Here is a 25959-nt window from a genome sequence, read left to right on the forward strand (position 1 = left end):
ATTGAATTGTAATCACTCGTGAATAGGCATGTGGGCTTTGCAAACTACCTGTATAATCAGCATATTCCTACCAGTGCAGGAGCTATTCTACAGAGTTTTTAAAAAACCATCAAGCATGATACCTTTATTATGTACTGAAAACAGTTCTTCTTTTGATAAACCAACATAAGTAGTTTGACTTTTTGCTCTGGATTCTCATTTAGATCAATTCCCAGTTAGCAATCTTCTTATATGGCACTCATGAGTGACTCCCCCTTTCTAAGAAAAAAAGTATCGTGCAAAATCCATAAAATGTGAAAGAAACACCAGAATAACCTAGCCTTAAAGAGGCAAATATAAAAAACTTGGGGTGTACTAATTTTGTCTGTTGGTTATGATTCTTCAGCTAGATCAGTGCATGGCGCTTCATCAAATGCTCATAAATATAACAAAAATGACAGCTAATCAAACATACAGGTCTCACAATTTGGTGTTTTTCATTGGTAAAGTACTAAAAGCGGCACATTTGCACTCGATAATGTTATGATGTTATCTTGTGCTTCAAAAGTAAATTAGAAAAGCTTCTTATTTAAAAAATTGGCTTTAGTACATTCGCAGTAATGGCTACCGAGAATTTAGTGAAAATTTATGAGCAAAGAAATACCTGTACCCCAAACAGAGGGCAGGTGTTGATACGTGCTGTATCCAAGAGTTGCATTCGTGCACTAAAAAAGAAGCACTGATAGGCGCCAAACTTTGGTTTTCATTTGATCATTTGGCAACTTATTTAGTTACAAACTTATACTTTCAAAAAACTGAACATGAAATAAAAGAATTAAAATCCTCCAGACAGTTAATACATACAAAACTTCAAAAAACGGTGTATTCTGAGGATTACACCAAGAAATTAGTGCAATATGGACTTTGAAAGGTAAAAATTCATGAGATTTTCGGCATCATTGTCTCTGTGGGACAATCCAGAATGAAGCCATGAGGAGTATTCACTTACTCAGCTAACAAAATCTACCAGGTAGCTCCTACCACATCTGTTTGTAGTTATGTGTGCAGTTGCTAACTGTGGTGAGGAGAGTCAGAAGCATTGGAAGACTGGTCCTATAAGGGTTCACACTAGTAACCTACATCTACTAATATGCCATTCCACACTTTCATGTTCCTGTGGACCGTCATGCATGTAAACTGAGTCAGAAGCATTATGGAAGTCTGGTCTTATAAGGGTTCACACTAGTAACCTACATCTACTACTATGCCCTACCACACTTTCATATTCCTATTGACCCTGATGCATGTAAACTGATGCTTTCTGGTGTTAAAAACGACCAATGCCTCTTGGTATTTTGTTGGGGAAAGTTGATTCCATGTAGAAGCTATAGCTTTAAGGAAATACTGGGAAAGCTGAGGGAAACACAACTACTAGTAAAGCTAGGCACACATTAATGAATGAAAATTATTTAACCAAATAAGTAGAAATTTCGGTGTAGCTAGCTGTTATCCTCTGTTGAGATATTGTTCATTTACTAAAGTAAAAGGTTGACCGCCCATAAAATGTGCAACACTTACTTGATAAAATAACTTTCGTTAATTTGAAACTTATTTGTGGAAATACCTTGACATTTTCATATCCTTGACATTTATAGAATTGCTGCATGTGGTGTCACAACTAGACCAAAAGGAGTCCTGTTCCATTTTTTATGGTCATTTGGGTCTAAATATAACTAAAGGAGCGAAAAACCAAAAAAGAGTAAAGACTGTTGTCAGTCAGATTATATAGTAGTCTTTTTTTTTACTTTAAAAGGATTTTAGTGGCCATATTAGAATATTCAGACATATCCCTATATAACAAATTGCTTAGAATCCTGTTCTGTACAATTGAGCCAATTTTCATGCTTGTAGTTTTAAGTGCATGATGAATTCACCATACTGCTGCTGTGAGTGGCCTGTTTTTTCTTATTTTTGGAGGCCATTTTGGATTTCTATACACTTAAAGAATCAAATATTGATACTTCATGCATACCATAGTCTTGTCTAACCATAAAATGTTATCTTAATTATTATAGGATTATATATACTTGAAGTTTTAATTTGAACGGGTATTTGTGTCGGCTATATTGGATTTGGGGGCCATATATTGAAATTTTTAGACATGCTCATACATCCAAAAGTGCTTGAAATCCTGTTTTACAACTGTACCAAATGCCATGCTTGTAGTTTTTGATGAATTAACCACTCTGCTGTATATCTTGGATTAGTAGAGTGCTTTTTACTATTGGCGGCCATTTTGGATTTAATATACCTAAAAAAGCAAATATTGATTCTGAATTCATACCGTGGTGTTTTTTAACCTTTGTATGATATTTACGCCCTTAAAAAACTATATACTTGAAGTTTTAATTAGAAGCCGTATTTTTGGAGGCCATCTTGGATTTGAAGGCCATTTTTTTTTTATTTTCGGATATGCCCATACATCCAAACTTGCTCAGAATTTCATTTTCCACAAACCTGCCAAATTTTATGCTTGTAGTTTTAAGTGCTTGATGAATTCCCCATTCAAATGGATATCTTGAATAAATGGTCTGCTTGTTTTACTTTTGGCGGCCATTTTGGATTTAATACACCTGAAGGATTCATACCATGGTGTTTTCTAACCTTTATATGATATTTGAAGTCATTAGAAGACTATGTACTTGAAGTTTTAATTTGAAAAGGTATTTTGGTGGCCATATTGGATTTGACGGCCATTTTGGAATTTCCAGACATGCCCATATATCCAAATTTGCTTAGAATTTCATTGTCCATAAGTGTGCCAAATTTCATGCTTGTAGGTAAAAAATGCACAATTTTTCACCAATTTCCTGGACTAAAGGTAAATACATTGTATATACTTGTATGCCTTGAATATAATAAGATAACCAGAAACATCATTCTGCAATATCCCTCAGTTAAAAGACTTGAGAAATCTGCCCCCGTTGCCATTCCATTGCCAGCTAGAGAGAATCCCGCACGTGTTTCTTACCCCAGGCGTGAACGTGCGGTTCGATTCCGGAACCTTATTAGGATCGTACGTAGACAGTCGTTTCACAATCGACATCATCTCCTCGTGACTTGGGCGTCTCATTCCCCTGAATCGCGTGGTAGTGTCAACCCTATACAGCGAGATTTTAGCACCATGGGGTAGCCTGTAATTGGGAAAGTCCTGTTGCCGTTTTCTTTCTGGCCAGACCGTTGAGGCAGGCGCGGTACGGGCGCGGCTAGCAACCGTTGGTCTGGCTAGACGACTCACAGACATCATTTGCTCGTGGCTTGTTCTCTGCCTCCCATCATCTGGCGTTCCAAGGGCTGTAGCTGCTCGTCGTTTCAGACGCGGCATTGCCGTTGATGGGCGTCTTATTTGAGCGGACTCTGCCCTAGGGTAAGGCGTGGTTCCCTGGTCTCTGATCATCGGGTCCGTGGGAGATTTCCCCAGGCGAGTTTTGCTCTGTGGGCGGTTCTCGCCATGGCTCTCTGCCACTGGCTGGGACTGGCGGTTCTCATTCTCAGTCATGGCGGGGGATGTCCCCGTCTCTCCTTGTGTTTCATGGGCGTTATTCTCTGCTTCCATTTTTTCGAATTTACAGTTAAAACACAGTTCAAATGATTTAGTTTACTGTCTATGTTTACCTTAAGTTTCCTCTTCCAAGTTGTAGCTAAACTTCCTGAAGTATCCTTCTTCAAGTATTTTGATGGCGTACCTTTGATGAGTTTACAGATGATCCTTCAAACAATTTTGTTAGTTACAAAATAAGTTCGTCTACGACAATAAATCTCGGCTTCTTTGTCTCTGTTGAATATCGAAGTCGTGCTTCCTTTCAGATGGTATACCAACAAAAATGTTCCACGAATCTCACGTCAGCTGCTCTTCTTCGTGTGAACGCGGTCATGTCGTTGTAGATAGAACTGTCCCGTTGGCGAAAATATTTAAAAAGTCAATCTGGAGTGCTTGTATATTATGTTGCTACTGTGTACTCACAGTGTTTGCCTAGACACCAGAAATCAATGTATAAGTAAATGAAAAAAATCGACGTTTGGCAGACAAAGGTACATTATCGACAAAATCGGGGGTTCGTTTTAACACCAAATCCAGCACTTCCTTGCCCCCTTTCATGCCGTAATCGTTCACACTTTGGAGGACCCAATAAAACCACAATATACCACTTTTAACCTGTGTCGACTGAAAGTGATCGATGTACATTTATTGTTGTATAACACGTATAATGAAGAGAGTGGTATTTATATACCGGTATTTTTGTATGACAGTATGCGAGATAGTTGATGTATAACAAAACCAGTGTGTGTATGTGAGTGATTGTGTGTGTGTGTGTGTGTGTGTGTGTGTGTGTGTGTGTGTGTGATTGTGCCAGAGCCAGCTGGACGTTGACGCCATGTTTATTTATTTATTTATTTATTTATATTTCAACAACCCCCACAGTACAGGAATATTGGAATCTAGTGAAAAGCTAGAGAAATATATATGGATATCTAGTGTGAAATAAGTCACTTAATGGCCGTGGTAGAGAGTGCAGCATAATTACTGATCTGTGAATTGTACCAAGAATATATTCATGTTTGTACCCGTAGTCTCTTCCAGTGGGATTATCATAGGGTTCATCGTCACGCCTATTAATATTCACGTGTTTCGTAACTTAATTTAAGCATGACCGCTTCTCTTAAGGGATTAATTGGTTTACCCTATCAATTATGTGCCTTGTAGACACAATCAGATCATCAATTTGTTAAGTGACCACATTTTCCTGACATTATTGTGTAACGGTTGCGTGACGTAAAGTATCGCCTGTTTTAAGTTTATCTAGTTGACAGTTGGCACGTGTGTAGGATTGTGTGGTCTATTTTATGTCCTTGCTGGGATCCCCTTAGAGAGACGTGAATTGTGTACATCTACACTTCTTTATTCGCGACTTTACACCTGAACTGGAGAAAATGTTCAGAAATAAATAGTAATTATTGTGACAATGCATTCTAGACTTGCAGTTACACAACTTTCTAATGTGTTTTCTTGTATTATAAAGACTGGCGTGTGCAAAAAATTCTCTTTATGCCCGCTTTAGTAGGACCCCTCCACAAGGTGCATGCTTTTTTATTTGCCTGAAATTAAATTCTACACTATATATATTGGCCGGTGTCCATGTTCCCCTCACCCCTCCTCACCCCCCCTCCTCACCCACCTCACCCCCTCCTCACCCCCTCCTCACCCCCCCTCCTCACCCCCCCTCCTCACCCCCTTCCCCGAACAGCATTATCACAAGATTAAGAGTGCACCCCATAAGCTGCTTGCAAAATTAGAAATGTATTAATCCTATGGGCGATTTATTGATAAATTTGTCTTTTTTTCCTTTTTTCTTTCTTTCTTTTTTTTCTGGGGGGACATGTCATATGACGTTTATTCACGTGTTCAAATCGTCATCTGTGACGTCACACCCAACGCTCTAGAGTCTGTGCGTGGTTACACATCCAGCAAACGTCGAAGTTTGAGTATTGAACTTTAATTACTGAAGTCTACTGAAGGGTTTGATGTGGCGCAGGTGTGATGCAGCATTTGACGCGTTCAAAGTCGACATTGATCCGGCCATAATTAATCATAATACCGCCTAATCACGCCTGAAGCTGTTATCAAAGAGAAATCGAACTCTTACGGCTCGGTGGATTTCTCATATTATACAAGGATGTTGCAACCAAACTTAAATCAAAATAACTTCTTGCGTATCATTTAATACTTGTGTCTTCAAGGACGACTTAATATTTATTCCTGCAACAGTTAAGTTTGTCTTCAAGAGGTAGGAATTGGCGCTTGATAATTTTGATTGAGATGCATGCCCCTACGTCTTCTGTTAGAAGCTAGGTTATGTAATGTGTGTTTTGTGTTTTTCTTTCGTCTTCTTTTGATATTTGAATATTTGTTGTTCCATTGCTTATATTTTGCAGATGTGTAATTCCAGAAATTCCAGATTAAATTGCAGATATGATAATGTTTGTTAAATTTCAATATGCAAATCAATTAATAAATTGTTTGAAAAACGTAATATCAAGACAGTAATGGGTGGATACTCTTTGAGTCAGTTTCATATGTATACAGGTATAACAGATAATTTTTTGTGTTAAGGTGATTTAAACATTGAAAACAGACAGATCATCTTTGTATTTTAGTATGTACTTGAGTGAACTCTAGCAACCTTTTTTTATTGAACAGTGTTCGTGAAATGGTGGACAACAACCGCCGCCACTAAGGATGTTTGTCTCTTCTGATATCTCAGACGCCGTTGGGAAGGTATATTAAACCAGGAATCACGGCAAGTAGACGGCAACGATCAAAATTTGGATTTGCAAACATTCTGCGCAGAAAGAATAGCCTAGAAACTGTAAAAGACTCCACGACTGCATCAGAGCAATACTTTTGTGTGAAATATGTCCGAATTCATCGAAACTCTTACGAAACGCTTCGAGAAATCGAACGTCATATTTGAGACGCAGGCTTCTGACTCTGATAATAACAACCAGGCTGAGCAACCCGAGGAAAAATGTCACTCTCGGACTTCAACTGCGATGGACCTGAAAACCACAAATCTGTGCCTGCCAATAGAAAACTCTAGAAAATTTGCTCAAAGAAGTGAACCCACAAGTCCTGTGTTAGTCCCACCAAATTCAGCCGTGTCTGGTTCTCTTAATGCCAGACAGGCGATCCGCCTAACCACCTCAAACAGCTACCCGTGGCTAGAGCTCAGGTCGCCTCGAACGCCCGAACCAACAGTGTGCAACACACCTTCAAGGCCTCTCTCTCGGGGGACAAATTCGGTGGAGAGACTCATGCGTCCGACCACGTCAAGCCGCGCACGCTCCAGTGTCGCTCCAAAGCGCGTGAAGAACCAATCTACACAGACGGGTCCTTCTCCTTACAGCGACGTGGAACCGTATCTCGCTGTATAGCCACGTCATGGTGATTATATTGTTTGATTGAAATTACTATTATTGTGCTTTTTATAAATTGCTCACATTTTCCCAGCTGTTAACCGACTCAAATACAATTTAATGTTAGGGAATTTCCTGGGATATAGAAGTCTATATCGATTCAGGGGATGAAAAATGTATGTCAATTATGGACGAAAAATCGAAATACTAGCTGAAACCCAAGCGTATATGGGCTGTTATGTTTACTGATTACTTGTTCACTTTATGAGCCATAACTGCTGTTGAATAATGCTGAAAACTGACTTCAAGTTTGCTTTAAATTTATTTTTGTATAAAGATCGGCGTATCTACATAAAATGATTTTAACAAGATTCCTTATGTAAAAAGTAGTCGTTATAAAAGATATAAAAATATGTTAGTATAACTTTTGTAGGCTCTTGAAAAAGCAGCACAACAGTTTCAATAACCACAGTAACGTATTAATTTCATGAACACATTTAGCTTTAGAAGCTAGAAAATTGGCTTCTTTTTACACAGTGATCAAACAGTTTTAAAAAACATAAAGAATCTTAAATATTTTCAAAAACACTTAAAGCATTAAGTAAAACTCTTCTTACACGTAGAACACCTTGTAGTGAATTGGCACCATAGACTCTATCTACATTTGTAAATTAGAATTTTGTGAATAAAGTTATACACTCTGCCTTCATTGCGTATAAATACATATAGTGTCGTGACCAGATATGCTTTGGTTTAAATGATTTCACTTGAAATTGCGTTTTTCCCAGTGACCAAGTAAAATATCCGTGAGTGCGAGTTGTAAATGGGCATTAAACATATACCTATTTGTTTGGACACCTTATGCAAAATACATTTTGGACAAATTAAATACAAATTACAAAAATTTGGAGTATTTGAGATCGTTACTGTGTCCTGTAATAGATATAAAAATAAATAAAATAATCTTTTCTCTTTATATACCAAATGCTTTGGTCGTCCTTCACAAATAATTTTCGAACTAGTTAACCCTTACATATTTCAAATCCTTCTGTAATTAAAGTGTGAGTAAGGCACACAAAAGTTCACGAACATACACGATTACCTGTCGACCGCGCACTTGTTCAGGTAGAAAAATGTAAACATAAAATTATACTTCCTTTAACCTTATCTCTCATCGTTTAATAAAGGAAAATAAGCTTTTTTGCGAACTGCTTCGGCCTTTCTGTCATGAATTCTTACTTCATTGCCTTCTTCTACTGTGACTTTCTTCAAAAAAAAAAAAAAAACACACGGAAATGATGAAGATCTTTTTTATCAATCAGTGGTAGAAGTCTTTTCGAAAAGGCAGGGAAAGTCATGAGTTATGCTAGTAGACTATGGCAGGAATGTTCCTGTCAGTATTTCTTATAATTGCAGGCCCGTAGCCAGGGGGAGTCCGGGGGTTCAAAAGAACCCCCCTTTTTTCTGGGGGAAAAGATCTCGGGGTCGGGGTAAAATTTCATCTAGGTACACGAAGGTTTCATAGTTCAGAAAAAGAACCGCCCTTTTGAAATTGCTGGCTACGGGCCTGAATTGCCAAAGAAACCAGTGAGTTAAGCAAAGGTGTAGGACCGTACGACGGCCTCTAAATCCTTCTTTGAGGGCCCTGTTCTACTCTTCTTCTCGGAGTCCGGGCGGCGTTCCAGGGTGTCTGTCGTCATCTCCCACCAAGTTTTCCCACACCGGAATTTTTCTCCTGGGAAAGAAAAAAAAATGGTCCATTTATTTAAACAGCTTCTAGCGTTTTATTACACCCGTTTATTTAGGTTTAAATTTCGACAGAAATTCTTCTGAAATTCTTCTGAAATTCTTATTCTAGAGAAACTTATTCTCCTTTGTAAAATTTACATGAAAACACCCATTTTATAACCAATGTCCAACATCGAATCTTTTCTTTCAAAAAAAAAAAAAAAAAAAAAAAAAGCAACAACGTCAAGGACTTGTATGTAAATGTATACATGCACAAAGGGTAACGCGAACCCCACCAAAATTTACTGCACAAACAAGATCAGCACGCACATTGGTTTTGGAATTCGAATTATCATCGATTGTACGTGACCTGTTTGAAATTCTATTCGTCCAGAGATGAGAGTTACCCGAACAATGAATCAGTATAAGAACATATTCGACATGTGATCATATTCGACTTAATAGATAGATAGATAGGGACCATTCCCAGACCTTATCATACTTACTGTGGATCGATCTATCTCCGATGGGGATTCTCGCTAAATTGCAATCAATTTAAGCGGCTTAGAGGTCTGTCACGTCTACTGAAGCTGCTAGGGGGTAATTAATTATCGTTTAGCAGCTTCAGTAGGCGTGCCAGACATCTAACCCGCTTAAGCTGTAAGCAATTTAGCGAGAAACCCCTCGGAGGCGGATCGATCTTATTAGATCGACCTAAGTATGGGAACCCAGTCATAAATACATATGAATTTGTAAACAAATAAACAAAGATAACTAACCACTGTCATAATCGCAAATAAAGTCATTACCTGGCACGTGTCCCGCGTAACGAGGTATCATCCCTGTTCTCGTGGGGTAGATGACAGCCGGAGTAGTGCGTGGACTTTGGGGCCACGAGCCCGCCACCTCGCGGTCTGGCTTCACGGGCGCTCGCCTGACGCTGTTCCAGTGCGTCATGTAGTCCGTGAAGTCGTTAAGAGCCTGGTGACTGAGGAAGGAGAAACATTTGCCCACCTTGTTTTGTGAGTGAGGGACATGGCCCATGTAACCTGAAAGGTAAGCAGATGGAGTAGTGAAAGGATCTGGTAGAGATTGATCGGTTTTCTCAAATATAAAGCTGCTCGTTTGTTTTAAATTACTAACATGCTCACTACAAGAGTGGTGGTCAAAACGGTGAGAGAATTGGCATGAGTTAACTTCTTCACAAACGTAAGTAAAAAGACTACTCGTTACAAAATACAAAGTTATACAAATGTAGTTACTCGATCACACGAAGAGCACAGGGGATTATTAAAAAAACTTCGGACTGTCTGGGTGTTTGACTTACCGGACATAAAATATTTCCTCGGACTCGAGTTGTCCATCTGGTAGGGGGACTTGTTGTATTGTTCGGCGGCCTCCATAGACCTGGGGGAGACGTAGGGGTCAGCTTCCGCCTGTACCGGCTCTAGAGGAAGTCTAAGGTTAAGACGAACGTCCTGGAGGTAGAATAGAAATCATAGATAAATATTGTAATTAGTTATGTATCATTTCATTTATGACAGTTATATAATAATAATCATGATGATAATAATGATAATAATAATAATTTACTGCGCTGTTGTTTTACAATGACTGTAACTAAACATTGTAAAACGACGATTTTTAAAGGAATATTCACATATTTTGTATCACATTTATCAATAACTAGAACTATGCATTTTAATAGGTAAAATCATGTGACAAGATGGTATAGTGTCTGGTAGAGCATGCCAGACTGTTAAATTGGTACATAGTGTGTCAGATACTTCGTTATTCCAATGACGCAAGATTTTTCCAAAATTTGTTTTTATGTCAACTTGTATTTTAGTGTAATTTTTCGTGGCAAGACCACACTACAGAATACAGAAGTTTATTGACAATCGCCCTACATCCGGGCATGATCAAATACAAATACAAGAAGTAATCCGCAGAGTAATTACCGTAAACAGTTAGATACAATGTATACATTACCGTTCCTTAGACATGATAACTGTTACATAATATGAAAGAACTTGTAAAAACTTAAACTGAAAGTTATTCTATCCTTAATATAACCCACCGGCAGTTTAAGACCGTTGTTTGATGGAATCTCGTTGGACAACGTATGGTCAGATTCACCACGGGGTAAATACTGCATTTTGGCACCGTCGATGGCAAGTAGATATGATCCTCTTTTTTTACTCTTCTCTCTCCTTTGTTCCCGCTCGAAATCGGAGATGGCGTCGTTGGCCGTTTCTGGGAAACTCTTCCCCCAATTGTAAAGGTGATGTCTTGGAATATGACCTGTTGAACAAGAAAATAAGGATGTCTGGTGTGCATTCTTTATCTTTTGAAATGTCTGTAAATGTATAGATTACAACATGACATGTACGAAGACACAATACTTCACAAGTATCCTGGAAGGATAACAAATACTGTCAACAATTGCAAAGAATGTAAAAATTGTATGATGCTTATTTTTTCGTTGTACATGTTGAATCCATAGATGTGATCCGATTTAAACAGTGCTGTATCGTATGGTCACATTGTGCATTACTGAATAGAGTTGCGAGTAGTGCACGTGCTGTCTCTCTCTCTCTCTCTCTCTCTCTCTCTCTCTCTCCTCTGTTTTTCTTTCATTGTCTTTTGCATGAATGTTACAAAGGAATAATTCATTTTTTAAAATTTAGCGAGAGAGAGAGAGACAGATAGAGAGAGAGAAAGGGAGAGAGAAGTGGGATCGATATTTTACGATTCGCAGTGAAAGCGCCGTCACCTTTAACTTCTCAAATCGATTAATCCGTAGGGACATTAACTCCTTCGGTAAACGCTTTATCAGGCGTTCAATCAATCAAAGAAAACACACAGGGTAATAACCACAGACGACAGGCATTGCTTGCCAATTAGTTAATACGTACCTGAATAACCCGCGATCATTCCTTCGTTGAATTTCTCCGAGCGTCCCAGTCTTTCGGATCTAGCATGCAGCAGAGCTTTTTTCTCTTTTTCCTTCTCTCCATCATCGGACTTGTGGATGCTCCTGAGAAGAGAGTGGTCGGAGTGGGGAACGCCAGGGTCCTTCAGCAGACGCGCCGTCACTTTCCCGATGGACTCGCCCACACCGTGGAACTTGTACATAGGAATGTGGCCGGCATAGCTATGGGAAATTTTGAAAAAATAAAATGGGAGGTTATTTCAACTTTTCTCCAAGTGGCATTATCTGTGTTGTTAGTTTTGTATTGCACGTCTTGGTTGAATCATAACGGTGTACTAAACAACAGGATAAAGCCTGAAAACAATGAGAAATTACATTAAAGTCCACTTAAAGTTCTTCTTTCTTTATTATTATATGTATCCGTTGTACAACTCTCTCTCTCTCTCTCTCTCTCTCTCTCTCTCTCATTGTGTGTGTGTGTTTGTGTGTAAAACAAACCGCCGAACTTACTACTGCCTCCTTTCGCTACATCCGCACAGTTTATCAATAACGAAAACTATCCGCGAAATTAATTTTCAAATAAACCGCAACTTAACCGGTCTCTTAAACTTGCAGCGTTAAGCTTGGCAACAAAGCCGTGAATCTGACAAAAGTTAAGAATTTTTTCAGCCTAAGATCCGTACTGAAGCGCCTGTTAATCCTCTCTAACCGAGGAGTCAAAACTATGTACACATCAACACGACCGCTTTCTTTGACCTTCTAGATAAACTTCACCACAACTCTAAATCCAAATGTGTGTTTCCTGACTTTGCCACTTATCCTGACAGATATTCTAAAGACTTTAAATTTAATTAACAGTTTCTTTAGGCAACATTTATCAAATAAAAAAGCAAGCGCTTTAGTGCGGTGTTGTGTTTGTTAAATATGAACGTATAATTTAACGTTGATGTACGCGGTCTTTTAACGTCGTCTGGCCGCTGATTTTATGGACTGATGTACACAACAGCACTTACATCATTCTGAAAAAATAATCTTTAGTTCCAATAATAATAATAATAATAATAATAACATTGTTGAGCCCATTTACCTATTTTGAGAAAAAACGAATGAAAAAGTGAAATATTACTTTTCATAAATATACGCTGAACATTTCAAATGATATAAATTATCTGTCCATATGATACCACGTAATACATAAGTTTTTTTTTTTTTCTTTTTGAAAAACGGTAAATCTAACCTCACTATTAGAACAAGCCTTAATAAAACATTCCTTAATAACACTAATGTTAACAGTGCCTGCAAATACTGTATAGACCAAATATTATCCAAATATATCCTGGCTAAAATCACCGATAGACGCAGTTCAAAATTCTAGTTAAATCTTCTGATAAAAATAAAAATATCTAAATTTGCAAATTGCTTTCTTCTTTATAATTCCCATTTCTCTTTAGGAAAAAAGGAAAATAAGTGTGTAAATAGTCTAGAAATACAAACCCTTTTAAATGATAATAATCGGACTGGTTCATAAAAGTCGGCTTGCTCCTAGTCAGCATATTTCTTCTTTAAGTGAAATGTCAGTGATCTCAGATAATTATCGTTTCAAATATTTTGATTCGCACAACCACTGCCAAGAACTGTTGTTCCTTGTGATAATGTTGTCATTTCAACACAAACTACTTTTATCGCAATGAGAAAAGTTTTGTTTGCTCTTGGACACAAGACTGTTGCCATGACGACTCCTCATTAACAAACTGAAGCTTGCTCCGTTCTATTCAGTACTAAGTGGTCACAAGTACCCACTTCGGGTTATTTTGAGGGGCCAAAACTAAAGCAACGTAACACGGGCCTAATAGAACACGTAGCTCACGCGAAACCTGAGTACAATGGCGGAGATAAAAACACTACTTGGGCCCCTCAGAATGTATATCTTTTGATTGAAACTTAGTATTAAGTCGTTGCTATTAGCGTTTAATCCGCAAAAGACGCTCAAATCAAAAACAGCCTTAATACTTAATCAGCGCTTTTTATCAAAATTCAAGTCATTTAAAAAAAGTCAAATTAATTAATCAAGCTATTTCTCGGTACCACCTGTGTAGCTCTTCGACATGTTTGAATGCATTAAAACAATGCCATGAGTGATTTGATTGATTATATCTATATCATCATAATTGGTATATAATATCAGGCTTCAGCAAATAATGATAGAGGTTTTAGATTGTACAATTAATTCAACATTTGTGTATATACCAACCAGGGCTCCGTATCTCGAAAGGTTAGCTACGTTGCGCACGTGCGCAAACGTCTCGATTCCATGGCCCCGTATCTCGAAATAGAATCGGTTATGAAATCGAGACACTTGCGCACGTGCGCAACATAGCGAACCTTTCGAGATACGGAGCCCAGTACTGATAGCATTACGAAGTATCCATCCCGTTGCTCTAATTGTTTGCTCTGTTTGATAACAATTGTATTTTCTCAGCAATGCTCTGTAAACGAGTTACAACTAATTGCGCTAAGTGGGAGACAAGTTGATGAAAGTTTTCTGGGTGTGCGTCAATTGGCTACAGGTGGCGACACAAGACGAAGTATAAGCAAGAAAAGGCAACTTCAAATTTAACTTGAAATCGGAGTTGGAAGGAATATCAGAGGAAGAGAAGGTCTACCAGTGTGTGTGTGTGCGTGTGTGTGTGTGTGTGTGTGTGTGTGTTTGATCAGAAAAGACTATTAATGTTTAGCGTACCGTTTCACTGTCATGGAAACCGCGCTTACTAAACAACGAGCGCACATGAACACAAATCACAAACAGTTCGTGCCTTGTTTCCCTTTTTTTTTTTTTTTTTTTTTTTTTTTTTTTTTTTTTTTTTTTTGCTAAAGGGGGGGAAATCAGGAACAGAGATTGAGATCAAAGTATGTTCAAAAGGTATGCTCAAAACAGTTCATAAGGTTAGATTGCCAATTGGAATTTAGAAATCAAAGGCAAGTCGGTAAAACCCATTTGAATGTGCTAGAGATTACTTCAACATAGATCAAACCATGGATATTCGTAATCCCTTGATCAAACGAGGAAGATTACCGACCGTTGCACAGTTTATCACGTTTCTTGAGTTTATTCCATTAGCTCAAACCCACGGAGTCGAAACAGCATCATAAGCGCCAATTATTTTTCTCCATAGATAGAATCCTGGTTTAATTTTGTCGGCGTAAATATGTAGTGAGCCGGATACAAGAATATCTGAACCCAAAGCATGCTTTAACCGAGTCAAAGGGGAAGGCAGATGCTGTTCCCTGCCAGAAATCTTCTAATTTTAGCTGTTATTGATTATTTATATCGTTTCATACAATTTTGTACAATTTTAAGACATTTGGGAGAAAGGGGAGCTCTGTGTCCTCCAAGCTTATCTAAAATGTTTTTTATTCTTGCCCCCCCCCCTCCCTTACCCCTCTAAATCCATTAGGTAGTCGCATATGTGTATATCACGTTAACACAATTTAGACAAATCAATATAACATTATCTTCGTTCTGTGATATTCTTGACAAATATCAATATATGATCGCCTTTACATTGCTGCCTGCATACTGTGTACTATATGTGTTGCCATGATAACCTGTGGGCCAGAGATTCTCTTAGACCGCATTCACAACGAGTTGAGCCATGGCTCTACAAAGTCACGAACTAAATATGGCGGACATACATGAAAGGAAAACCGCCTAATCTTTTAATAGTCTCTCCGCCTCTCACACGCCTCCCCATGTGTCGTCCCAAAGGAGCCGAGATTTAATGACTGTATCCCCGCAGGGACGACGCATGGGGAGGCGTGTGAGAGGCGGAGAGGCTATTAAAAGATAAGGCGGTTTTCCTTTCATGTATGTCCGCCATATTTAGTTCGTGACTTTGTAGAGCCATGGCTCAACTCGTTGTGAATGCGGTCTAAGATTCTACAAGGGCTCGTTCCCAATGAAATTATCGTTCTACCAAGATCGACCCAACTCTGCGGGAAATCTCGCTGAACGCAATCATATTAACAGATTAACACGCCTCCTCCTGGCATTGAGTAGAATACAGAAAAGCTGGTGATTATATGAGTGCGTTGAGAACAAGTTCTACGTAGAAAGATGGTTACATTAGCTCTGCCAAGGAGGTTCTGTTTTCACTCCTGTTTGTTTGTCTGTCTGTCTTTTTGTCATCAACATAACTCAAATAATGTTATGGACCGATTGTGATGAAATTTTCACGAACTGTCAGAAGTGGGCCAAGGAACAGATGATTAGTTTTTGGTGGTGACCCGGATCAGTAATCAATCAATAATCAATCAATAATCAAAAATCAAAAAAACTAAATTATTATAGAATGAAAATTTAGGGGTGAAACGGCATTGGATGGAGACTTTGCTGCCTTGGCGGAGGTCTGTGCTCTCGGAGTGCTTTTCTAGTTGGGAATGCGCCCTTAGGCTTGTACTAGCTTCACGCTATATTGTCCGTCTTTATAATGAAAACGCCTGAAAAACAATAGCTTGCTTCGAACAATCTGCCGCAGAGGGACGATCACCTACCACAAATGGAAGTATGTGTTTTTTACGTCCAATTTACCAAGGAATACAAGCTCTGTGTAATAGGCCATGTAGTGTAACAATAGCTTAAAAACCCATGTACGTAAATTAAATAAACAATATATAACAATTATTATTATTATTATTATTATTTTTATTATTATTATTATGCAAGATGTCCAGGTGTATATCCCTACTTTTTATATGTAGCAGTGTAAGTGCATGCGATATATTCTATTTAATTCAAGTTGCGTAGTGCTTGTTCAAAACTTAATAATGTTATTTGACCATTTTTATTTCTTCTCAAGATCAAGCAGTGTTTTTATTTATTTTTCAATATAATTGACGAAGCACTGAACACAAGCCAATGATAAACATTTCATTTTATAACGAATAATGTATATTGCCATTCATAATTACTATCATTACCTTTTATTCTCTTCAGAACAACAGAGCAGTTCATCTAAGAAATTGTTCGTTTTGATCCTCTCTGTGTGAGCTGCTTAATGCTGGTATGATTAAAGTTTATTGCAGAATTGACAGACAAGACTGTCAACGGCGGCATTTATACTTGTCACCTGTCTTAACCTTCTAGTTTTAACATCTCCATATGCAATAACACGACCACCGTGTGTCTGTCTATGCAACCTTGGTAGATCCGAGATGGTACGAATACAAATTCGAGCAAGCATAGAGAAAATCGTTTTAGCGTTAAAGGTACACAAACCCGTTAGACCTTAATGTATAAAAGAAAATGAAAAATTTCCTTAAAATTCCAACACTTTAAAATCACCAAGGTATGGCACTAACCATAGGGCCTACCGAAAACCGTTTGCAGAAAGAGGATCTTTTTTTTTAGTTCCAAGTTTATGAGTTATCTTCGTAATGGAAATGGAGCCTGTTGAATCTCACTCTTACAGGTTTTTTTTACAGGGGATATTGAGTATTATGCATGGCATGTCGCTGTAATACTCTGAATCATTCTTGCCATTGTTCTCAGGTGTATTGTCACGTTTGTATACATATATCTTCTTTGTGATATATTGCCGTTGGAAAAATAATTTCTATTTGTATGTTAGAGGCTATAACAGTGACTGATTTGAATTGATAGATGTCCATTTCTAAGCTTCGATCAATCAACAGCTGCATTACATTATAATACTAATCTGCGGATATAATGAAAAATTCTTTAAATAGGTAGATGAATTATAAAATTATTACAGTCCTGAATCTTGAAACTCAACATGCTCATATACAATGAAACCATTCCCAATGAAACTATCGTTACCTCCGCCAAGGAGGTTATGTTTTCACCCCTGTTTGTCTGTTTGTCATCAACATAACTCAAAAAGTTATGGACCGATTTTGATGAAATTTTCAGAGTAGGTGGGAAATGGGTTAACTTAGAAGTGATTATTTTTTGGTGGTGATCCGGATCAATAATCAATCAATAATCAATAATAATAAAAAAATCGCTGTCTTGGCGGAGGTCTGCGCTCTCGGAGTGCTTTTCTAATTCTATGTAGGTCGATCCAACTCCACGGGGACTCTCGCTGAATGCACAAATATTAACTGAATGACAAGCTTCCCAGCGTTGAATACAAAAAAGCTGGTGATAATACTAGCTGGAAATCGACAGGAGGCGTGTTAATCCGTTAATATGGTTGCATTCAGCGAGAGTCCCCACGGAATTGGATCGATCTACATAGAATGATAGGCTCATTGGGAATGTGCCCAATGTGTCACACTGCTATATGCTGGTAGATGTACAATGTAGATGAAAGCGTAGGCCGCACTTCTGGTCTGAAAGAAATAAGACACCGCCGATCTTCCCGTGTATCTCCTCCCGGCGGAATTCTAATTTCTTGTTGTTTACACTAACTACGCGTATGGCACTCAAAGGGCAAATGATGTGAAGGTTTGCGTTTTAATCAGAACTCAAAGTGCACTCCATGATTACTTCGCCCCCGTTCTGTCACGTGCTCCACTGGTACTTCTTCTCTTGTTTGTTAAGCCGTTCATTATCTCCAATCTGGACACAAAAATGTCTTGGCCTCAGATCCTCACACGTTTGCGATAATTTATTTATTTTTCTAATCATTACGCCTGCACATAGGCTTTGAATTTCTCTTATAACTTATAATGGAACACAACACAATAGAAAAAATGTAAGAAATACCACGAAGGGGATTTAGCATAGACGTCATCACTTTGTCATTACGTTTTGCGGACCAATTATTTCAGGACACGCGCATTTCTGTCAATTTCATGCAATTAAGATAATGATCATTACAACAGTTATAAGTTCTTGATTCTCCAGGCTTGGTCTGATCCATTCATCCTCTACCGTTGGCTGCAGCTAATAAACAGATAGTGATCATGAGTTACCGCATTTGTTGGTAAAAAATAAAACAACTGCAGCCTTGGAAACTTTGATAACATCAGGCAGAAAATTCGACAAAGGAATTAACAATAAAAATTGGCATAGCCAAAACCATTTTCGACAAGATAATGAAAATCCTCAAAAAACAAACCAAACTAAAAATATCTCAATTAGTTTAAGCTAGAATTACAGCTTGATTGTTTACAGTTAAACAAATAGATTGTTACAACTTCCGACCTTGACATTTGGAAGTAAAAACCGTGCAATATCTTAGGAAAAACTAAGTGCGACTGAAATGCGGTTTACCAAGGAAAGGACATGTCCCAAATGAAAAACAAAGTAAAAAAAGATATTGCAAACCCCCAGAGAAAGTCGAGTGAAATGGCTGGGTTACGAGGAAAAAAAGAGTGAAAACATCTGGCAATCTCTGGCAAAATACTGTAGAGAGAACGATAGTAAGACAGAGCACGATAGTAAGACAAGTCCCGGCGATCGTAAGGAGCCCCAGCTAATGCATGGGAGCTTGGAGAAAAATACGAATTTGTCAAAAATGGGAGTTAACACCAAAGAGATAATTAGAAATGGAAAAGAAAGAGAACTGTGGAAATTCATGGCCGCCTACGTTTAAAAAATTGGACACATACATGTAGTCGCGTGCCCACACGCACACACACACACGTATACATGTTGAAGGGCATTTATTCATTAACAGCAGAAAAAAATAATAGAAGAAAACTAGAAGGTTCTGATGTGAATAACCTCTTACATTAGGTGATACCGACGGGATCGAAAGAGCGACTGTATATATCAAATTTAACTGAAATAATCGGATTAATCATATATTAAGATCCATAACATCCAAAAAAATCCTCATGTTCATGTATAAGGTCAATCTGTATCAGACTCTTTTCTTTAAACAAGAGAAAAGACATGCGTTTTGTTCTGGAAGGTGTAACTTGTAATGAAATTGCAAGGTATTCAGTTCACCTTATCTTTGACATACTTAAATAGATTTTGTACACTTCACAAACGTAACTTCTTCCATATAATCCTTTTTAGCTAGTGCTACAATGTTGTTTGAACATGTGGTCTTCATGTATATGATTCTAAAACAGATCAAATGTTTCAGAAACAACGTTTGTCTGTTATTCATTGGACTTTATTCGGAAACAAATTATGTGTCTCTGCAGGTACATTTTGTAGTGGTTTTTTTTTAATCAACACCAAAATGGTCAGAAAATTCTAAACAAACAAGATAGTCACCTAGATGCACTTGTTTATAAGACTTCCTTAAACCGATTAATTGCGTACTCAATAAAATACGAATGACATGGCGCTTCCTACACGTGAGTTTGATGCAACATACTGCCATGAGTGACCCTTAACGTTAACAAGGTTTCTTAGAAGTCATTGCATACCGTACTGCACGTATCAGTGACATGGGGTTCTATATGAACAATGATGTTGGATAAGTATTAAGATCTACTAAAGTATGAAGTTAATTAACCCCGGTGGGATCAATTCCACAATTTATTCTGCGTCCCTCCTGATTAAACCTGCCCGCAGAAATGGAAAAAATGACCAGTGGCTTTTGATGTACCAGAACTAACCCATATCTCAAAGAAACGAGAGAAAGTTTTCCATTATATAAGCGGGCGCGCACAGATGCCAGAAATACACGTGGGAAAAAACATGGCATCTGTTTTAGACGAGGTGCACGTTGGTTTGATCATGATAACAACGAGTATCACCCGGAGCAATGTCTCTGAGATAAGATCAACTTGAAAAGATAGCTCTTGCATACACAGATGAAACTCGCACTGGGATAGGTCTCAGTGACGTCAACACACTGTCAGATTGGTTTATCGGTGATTTTAATTGGTTGTGAGAAGAATACATATACAGTGTAAGGTACCAGTAATGGTACACCTTTAACTCCTAAGTTACATTTGAGAATTGAGTTTTCTTCAATCAAGAGCTTATATTTAAATTGTTTACCGCCAATATTGCGATGTCTGTCTAATGCATCTTCATCAAGGAATAAGACTATATGTTGACTGAAGAAAACAAATACTATACTATATAGAGACTCAGTTAGCCTGGGTTTTTAGGCATAATGGCCCACCAGGGTGGGTGGACAGTGGCGTTTTAGCACAGCTTAAGCAATGGCTTAATAGTGGTGTCATTTAGTTTTAACTCTTTTCACTGGCAAAGTTAATGGCTTGATATCTTGGTGACGTACTGTAGTGTAATTTTTAACCAGTTCGGGTTTACTTCTATGTTCGTGAGTACTTTTAACGCACCACCTCACTGATGGCCTTGGTAGCTCTGAGGGAAACACGAATCAACTCCATTCAGTATCTCCTTCATGTCTTAATGAAAGTAAATGCTTTTTTCTTGTCATTTAGAGAAATGTGTTTTTATTACGATCACTTTCGTTCATCAAATAGCATAAAAGTGGATGTTTCTAAAGGCATAGAACGTATCCACCAAGTCGTTGTATCTACGTATTTTTTGCCAGCATTTCCACAAAATATTACGTTGGCACAGTTTTAAAACCGTCGATCTGAGAAAAGAGGAAAACCAACGTTAACGCGAAGATACACGTGACAGAACTTCTGGCCATAGACTAGACAGTGCTTGGACATAGACTGGACATTGGGCAGTGGTTTGACATAGACTGGACATTGGGCAGTGGTTTGACACAACCCACTAGTTAGATACTTTCTTTGACAGGACATTGGTAAATCTTCTCTGCTATTTGTAGTATGCATGTATCTATAGCATGCAACGTGACACTTCACGGCTTAAAACTGTGTTGGGAAATGCTTGGCAACGGACGCAGCTATGTATACGTATGTTAGAATCGAGCCCAGGCCCCATTCATTCTAAGTGTTTTAACATTTTGAAAAAAAAGCATCGATGTTATATGACATTAGAGTGTTTGGGTGGCAATCAATACACTTATACGTAAATTCCGAGACATAACCATAACTCTCAGAGAAAACTACGAGCTGGCTTATCGTATTGAAGCCAAATTTAGAGACGAACTTGGTCACTAAGTGACAGCCGTCACTATGCATTGCTTTACCGGCGAAATTTCTCCCAATTGATAAAGAAAAAAAGAGAAAACTTACCGATTAAGATGCCGCTCCGCTGGCGATCCGGGGTTCATGATAGCCGTCGACATTGCCTTCCCTAACTACCTTTTTCCCAAACAAACTATCGATATTTGTTATTAAATGTTCTCTTTTTTCACGAAAAGATCGTATCTTCCTAAAGCGTTGACCCCTTCTTGTTTACCGTATATTTACTACTGGTCGTGTTCTGCTTACTTAAGAAAGCTGTCAAAGGCGTACGTAGCAACCGTTCGCTCCAATAGCAAAATTCAATGTTAAGCCAAATTCAAACGCGTTAATTTCGCTAAATAAGTCTCACCTATGAGTCAAACAACTCCATATTATACGTCTTTATATAAATATTTATTTTGATAATTCTTTGTAGTATTTGTTACACTTTGTTTTGGAAATAAATAGTAAACATTCCCGGCTCACATTCACTTTTTGTGCACGGCAGCCGGGCTTTGCAGTGGACAATAAAAGTTAGCGCGCTTAGGTGGATAATGTATTGTTCCCAAACAACAGGTGCGTTGAAATGTAATATAGGAAAAGGTTACAACTGACGTCCTTAGTAGACGCTGATTGTAGTTTGAAGCAATATCCCCTTATCTTTGCCTTAGGACTCCTTTCGCTTCGATTGTCTTAAGAACATCTTCCCTGGATTTTATCTCTAGTGTTTTTTCCTAATAAAAAGATGTTCGTGTTTTGTTTAACACTTATAGTTCACGTTATTACTAACCTGAAGCTGTGTGAGCTTGCGGTAATGAAAAACGTGGCTGTAAGATAAAAGATAAAATAACAAAAGAAAGACAGCGTCCAACTAAAACTTGTAATGCAATCAATTAAGTTTATGATTAAATTAGGTTTGAAAATGCGTCACAGAAAAAAATAGGATAAAGAAACCTACACGGCAAAGTTTAACAGTGCAGAGGAATTGCATTATTCTTCTGTGTCAGTTTTGTTATAATGAAAACTTTTGTCTGATAATTTTGGCGTTTTGTGTCTTCACGTGCCGCCTACTGTTTTGCACAGAAAAAGTAAAATCAAAGTGTGATTTCACTGATCGCATAACCTCAAATTTAAAATTTTATAAAAACGTTATGAAAAATACACTCAAGTACTCTCTTTAGTTTTGTATTATTTGTCACAAATAGACGTTGTTTTTACACATACATAATTACGGATTCTTAAACAAACCATTACCTCGAGTAAACTGATCAACATACGTTCATGAATCTACGCTTACAGCAATGATATATGTATATGATAGGTATGTGGATAAGATGCAAGCAGCATATATCATGAACACATGGCTGCAATCTCTATTCAGCAGTGGAAAATTTTATTTTAAAACATTAGAGAAAAAAATTAACTTTTTATCAGATGGTTTCATTTATTTTAATACAACCTGTTGCTATAAATGACTTGTGTGACAAAAACATATCACCTCAACCTTTATCCAGATCGCCTGTAAAATTTTTGTAACTACAGTAATTCATTTTAATGTTGCTATATATATATATAGCCTGTAAAATTTTTGTAACTACAGTAATTCATTTTAATGTTGCTATATATATATATATATATATATATATGTTGCTATATATATATATATATATATATATATATATATATATATATATATATATATATACACTGATGCTCATAAGTTAAGCAACACCCCGATTTTTTCAAAAGTTTCTTCTATCATGATCATTATTTCATTTGTTGGTGGGGTTGTGCATATTTCTTTCATATTTTATAAATAACTTATTCAAGTTGAATATTTCTGTTAAATATATACACAACATAGCTTATTGTAATAATCAAAATAACTTTATTAACCAAACGGTACTAAAATATGCCAAACCATGTGTCAAAAAAGTATGCTCACACAGCAAAAAGTACGTGCTGATTAAAACAGCTTATTATGAAAAAATAAAGTTCGATCATCTAAGAATCAGTTTTAATAAAAGAAGACTGTAGATAATAGATGATTAATCCTCTATTATGCAATAAATATCGGGTGTGCCTTCCCTGGTTTTGAACAACAGCTTCACATTGTCTCCTGCAACTTGCCATCAAATTCTGCCAATCTTGCTTTGAGAGCCGTTCCATTCTTCATTTACTGCCTGCTGGACCTCTCTAATGTTTCTAACTGGAGGTTGTCTCTCGTTTACTGCCCTGTCAATCATATCCTAAGCATGTTCTATTACATTGAGAATTGGTAAATATGCAGGCCAATCCAAATGTGGGATACCGCGCTGTTGCAGCGCGTCTTGCACGGACCATGCTTTCTGGATGGGCGCATTGTCCTGCACCAAAATGATTTTTCTTTCTGGATTTGCTTGAATGTGTGATTGTATGCACCCCAATGGTCTTTCGTCTCTGTATTGTTGACCGGGGCACCTCTCTTGAATGACGTACGGTGGCAATTTTTCATTGTTTGGCTGATATGAACTGGTCCTGGTGGCATAATCGAACCAGATATCTTCATCTCTTGCGTCGGTTAATATAATTCTACCAGAAAAAGGCTTGTCCAATACATGATGAGTTTGGCGCCATTTTGCTACCAGCTTGGACACTTGACTTGGTGCTACTTTTTTGTTGCCTTGCAATCTGTCTCTTTGGCACCCCAGCACGATGGCTTCCCATTATTTGCCATCTGATTACCTCGTTGAGTCCTCTTCTAACCATTGGTTGGTCCATAATAACAAATTGTGCCCATGAAACTAGCCAAACTGGAAGCTCCTCATGGCATGGCCAAACTGTGTTTTTCGCAAGTGGGACCCCCATTGCATATTCTATCGTGTCCAACAGTAAATAGTACTATAATGTCCAGGTCCAGTAAGTCAAAGTAAAAACAAGAGAAATATCTAGCCATTGTACAAATTTTGCCTCAATAAAATTTTTGGTTGCTGAGAAATTCGAGAAATAAGAAAGTGTTGCTTAACTTATGAGCATCAGTGTATATATATATACTGGTTGATATCAATATCGACATAAGACTGAACAAACAATTATAATATTACAATAGTGAGAGACGAGCAAGGCTTGTCAAGTTGTTGACGTCAGATCGTAAAAGCCCACATCGTCTTTAATTTCCTGGTTAACAGCGCACAAGCGTACAGTGGACTTTACATATTTACACGCTAGCGCAAAGCGGTAGGTAGGAAGATCGCCAATGCAAGCAATAGTTGGAAACGCTTCATTCTATTCCAGAGAAAAGCGAAATAGATACGCTCGATCCAGAAAAGTCATACACGGATTCATACTTTACTGACAGATTCGCCTACAGCTCAACAGTGTTATCGTAGGACTCGAGGACTTCTTTTATTCAGTTGTTGGTCGGAGTTGTTCACACAGCAGACGTAAGTATCAGTTAGATATATATCTTTAATTTGCGTAAGGGGGTCCTTGGTGATCCCAATTAACATTGTCATTAGACTAAAATGAAGCTTATGTGGCATTAGTTATGACGCGTGTGTACTTTTCCTAATGAAGCATAGGTACCTTTCCAAATGAAGTGACGGTCTAATTTACAGTCGCGAGATGACCGAGAAGTTCATTATTCTGTTTATTTCTTGCAGTAGACGGTTTAAGTGGTTGCATTGAGTTGGCTACATTGGTCAGTAATACGTGTGGCATTTTTCAGTAAATATGTGTGCAACTACATCTGTGACAGAAGGTGTTCTTTAACGTCTTTAAAGCAGGTGAGTGGATTTTTGGGGTGACACATCTGCTTTCCGTTGGCTCAATAGTGTATATATACATGTAAATGCTAAGTATATGTACAAGTGTCCCTGCATGATAACTTATACATTATTTACACCCTCTACCAGGGCGACAGATTGATTTTTCAAAGATATTCAAAAATATGTCTTTAGATAAATAGACAGTCATTTTTTTCTCTGCCTTTTTGAACATTTGACTTTAATATCTGCCGCCCTGGTACGGGGTACATTATTTAAGAATCAGTAGCAGATTATGGGCAGTTTATCCATTTGTAATGAACTGTATCAACTATAATATGATTATTTGTGAGATGATATACGATGCCGTTTGTGGTACAACATTACCGATTGGTTTTTAGTATTGATGAATTATGAGGAGTATTGTAATGAGTAACAATGTGTATTTCATCCGAATTCAATAATTCAGTCAGTTAATTCAGTCAGTACAGTCAATAATTAAAGAAGGTAGGCGATTATTTATCTTTAAAAAAACAGGTTGTGTGATTGATACCCTTTATGCATGCCGAGCTGTGATCATTAAAACTTCATTAGCTGTTA

The 25959-nt window shown here is 37.7% G+C and overlaps 3 protein-coding genes across 8 annotated transcripts in view; 1 reads left to right on the forward strand and 2 right to left on the reverse strand.

Annotated features, from left to right (window-relative positions):
- LOC106167761 (uncharacterized) overlaps positions 1–25959 on the forward strand; it is a 78534-nt gene that overhangs the window by 43346 nt on the left and 9229 nt on the right. For 3 of the 6 annotated variants that reach the window (XM_087007599.1, XM_087007598.1, XM_087007597.1), the window contains one exon: positions 6239–7663. The exons of 1 other annotated variant lie outside the window; for it this stretch is intronic. In XM_087007599.1, the coding sequence (XP_086863725.1) occupies positions 6454–6972 (519 nt within the window). In that variant the 5' untranslated portion in view covers positions 6239–6453 and the 3' untranslated portion in view covers positions 6973–7663. Of the gene's footprint in view, positions 1–5479; positions 5826–6238; positions 7664–25208; positions 25381–25959 lie in introns of those variants that run through there. 2 more of the 6 variants (XM_087007600.1, XR_001238959.3) reach the window with 2 other exon arrangements.
- Positions 2863–4144, reverse strand: LOC147763264 (uncharacterized). Its single transcript, XM_087009650.1, has one exon. The coding sequence runs from the start codon at positions 3593–3595 to the stop codon at positions 2933–2935; it is 663 nt and encodes a 220-aa protein (XP_086865776.1). The 5' UTR covers positions 3596–4144; the 3' UTR covers positions 2863–2932.
- Positions 8486–21884, reverse strand: LOC106175788 (ciliary microtubule inner protein 2B-like). The gene is made up of 6 exons (XM_087007595.1): positions 21686–21884; positions 11601–11839; positions 10763–10986; positions 10010–10160; positions 9492–9731; positions 8486–8689 (listed from the first exon to the last, which is right to left on the reverse strand). The coding sequence occupies exons 1-6, from the start codon at positions 21736–21738 to the stop codon at positions 8547–8549; spliced, it is 1050 nt and encodes a 349-aa protein (XP_086863721.1). The 5' UTR covers positions 21739–21884; the 3' UTR covers positions 8486–8546.

Source organism: Lingula anatina, chromosome 3 (assembly GCF_051362555.1).
Source record: "Lingula anatina isolate TDL-2025a chromosome 3, LinAna3.0, whole genome shotgun sequence".
NCBI lineage: Eukaryota > Metazoa > Brachiopoda > Lingulata > Lingulida > Lingulidae > Lingula > Lingula anatina.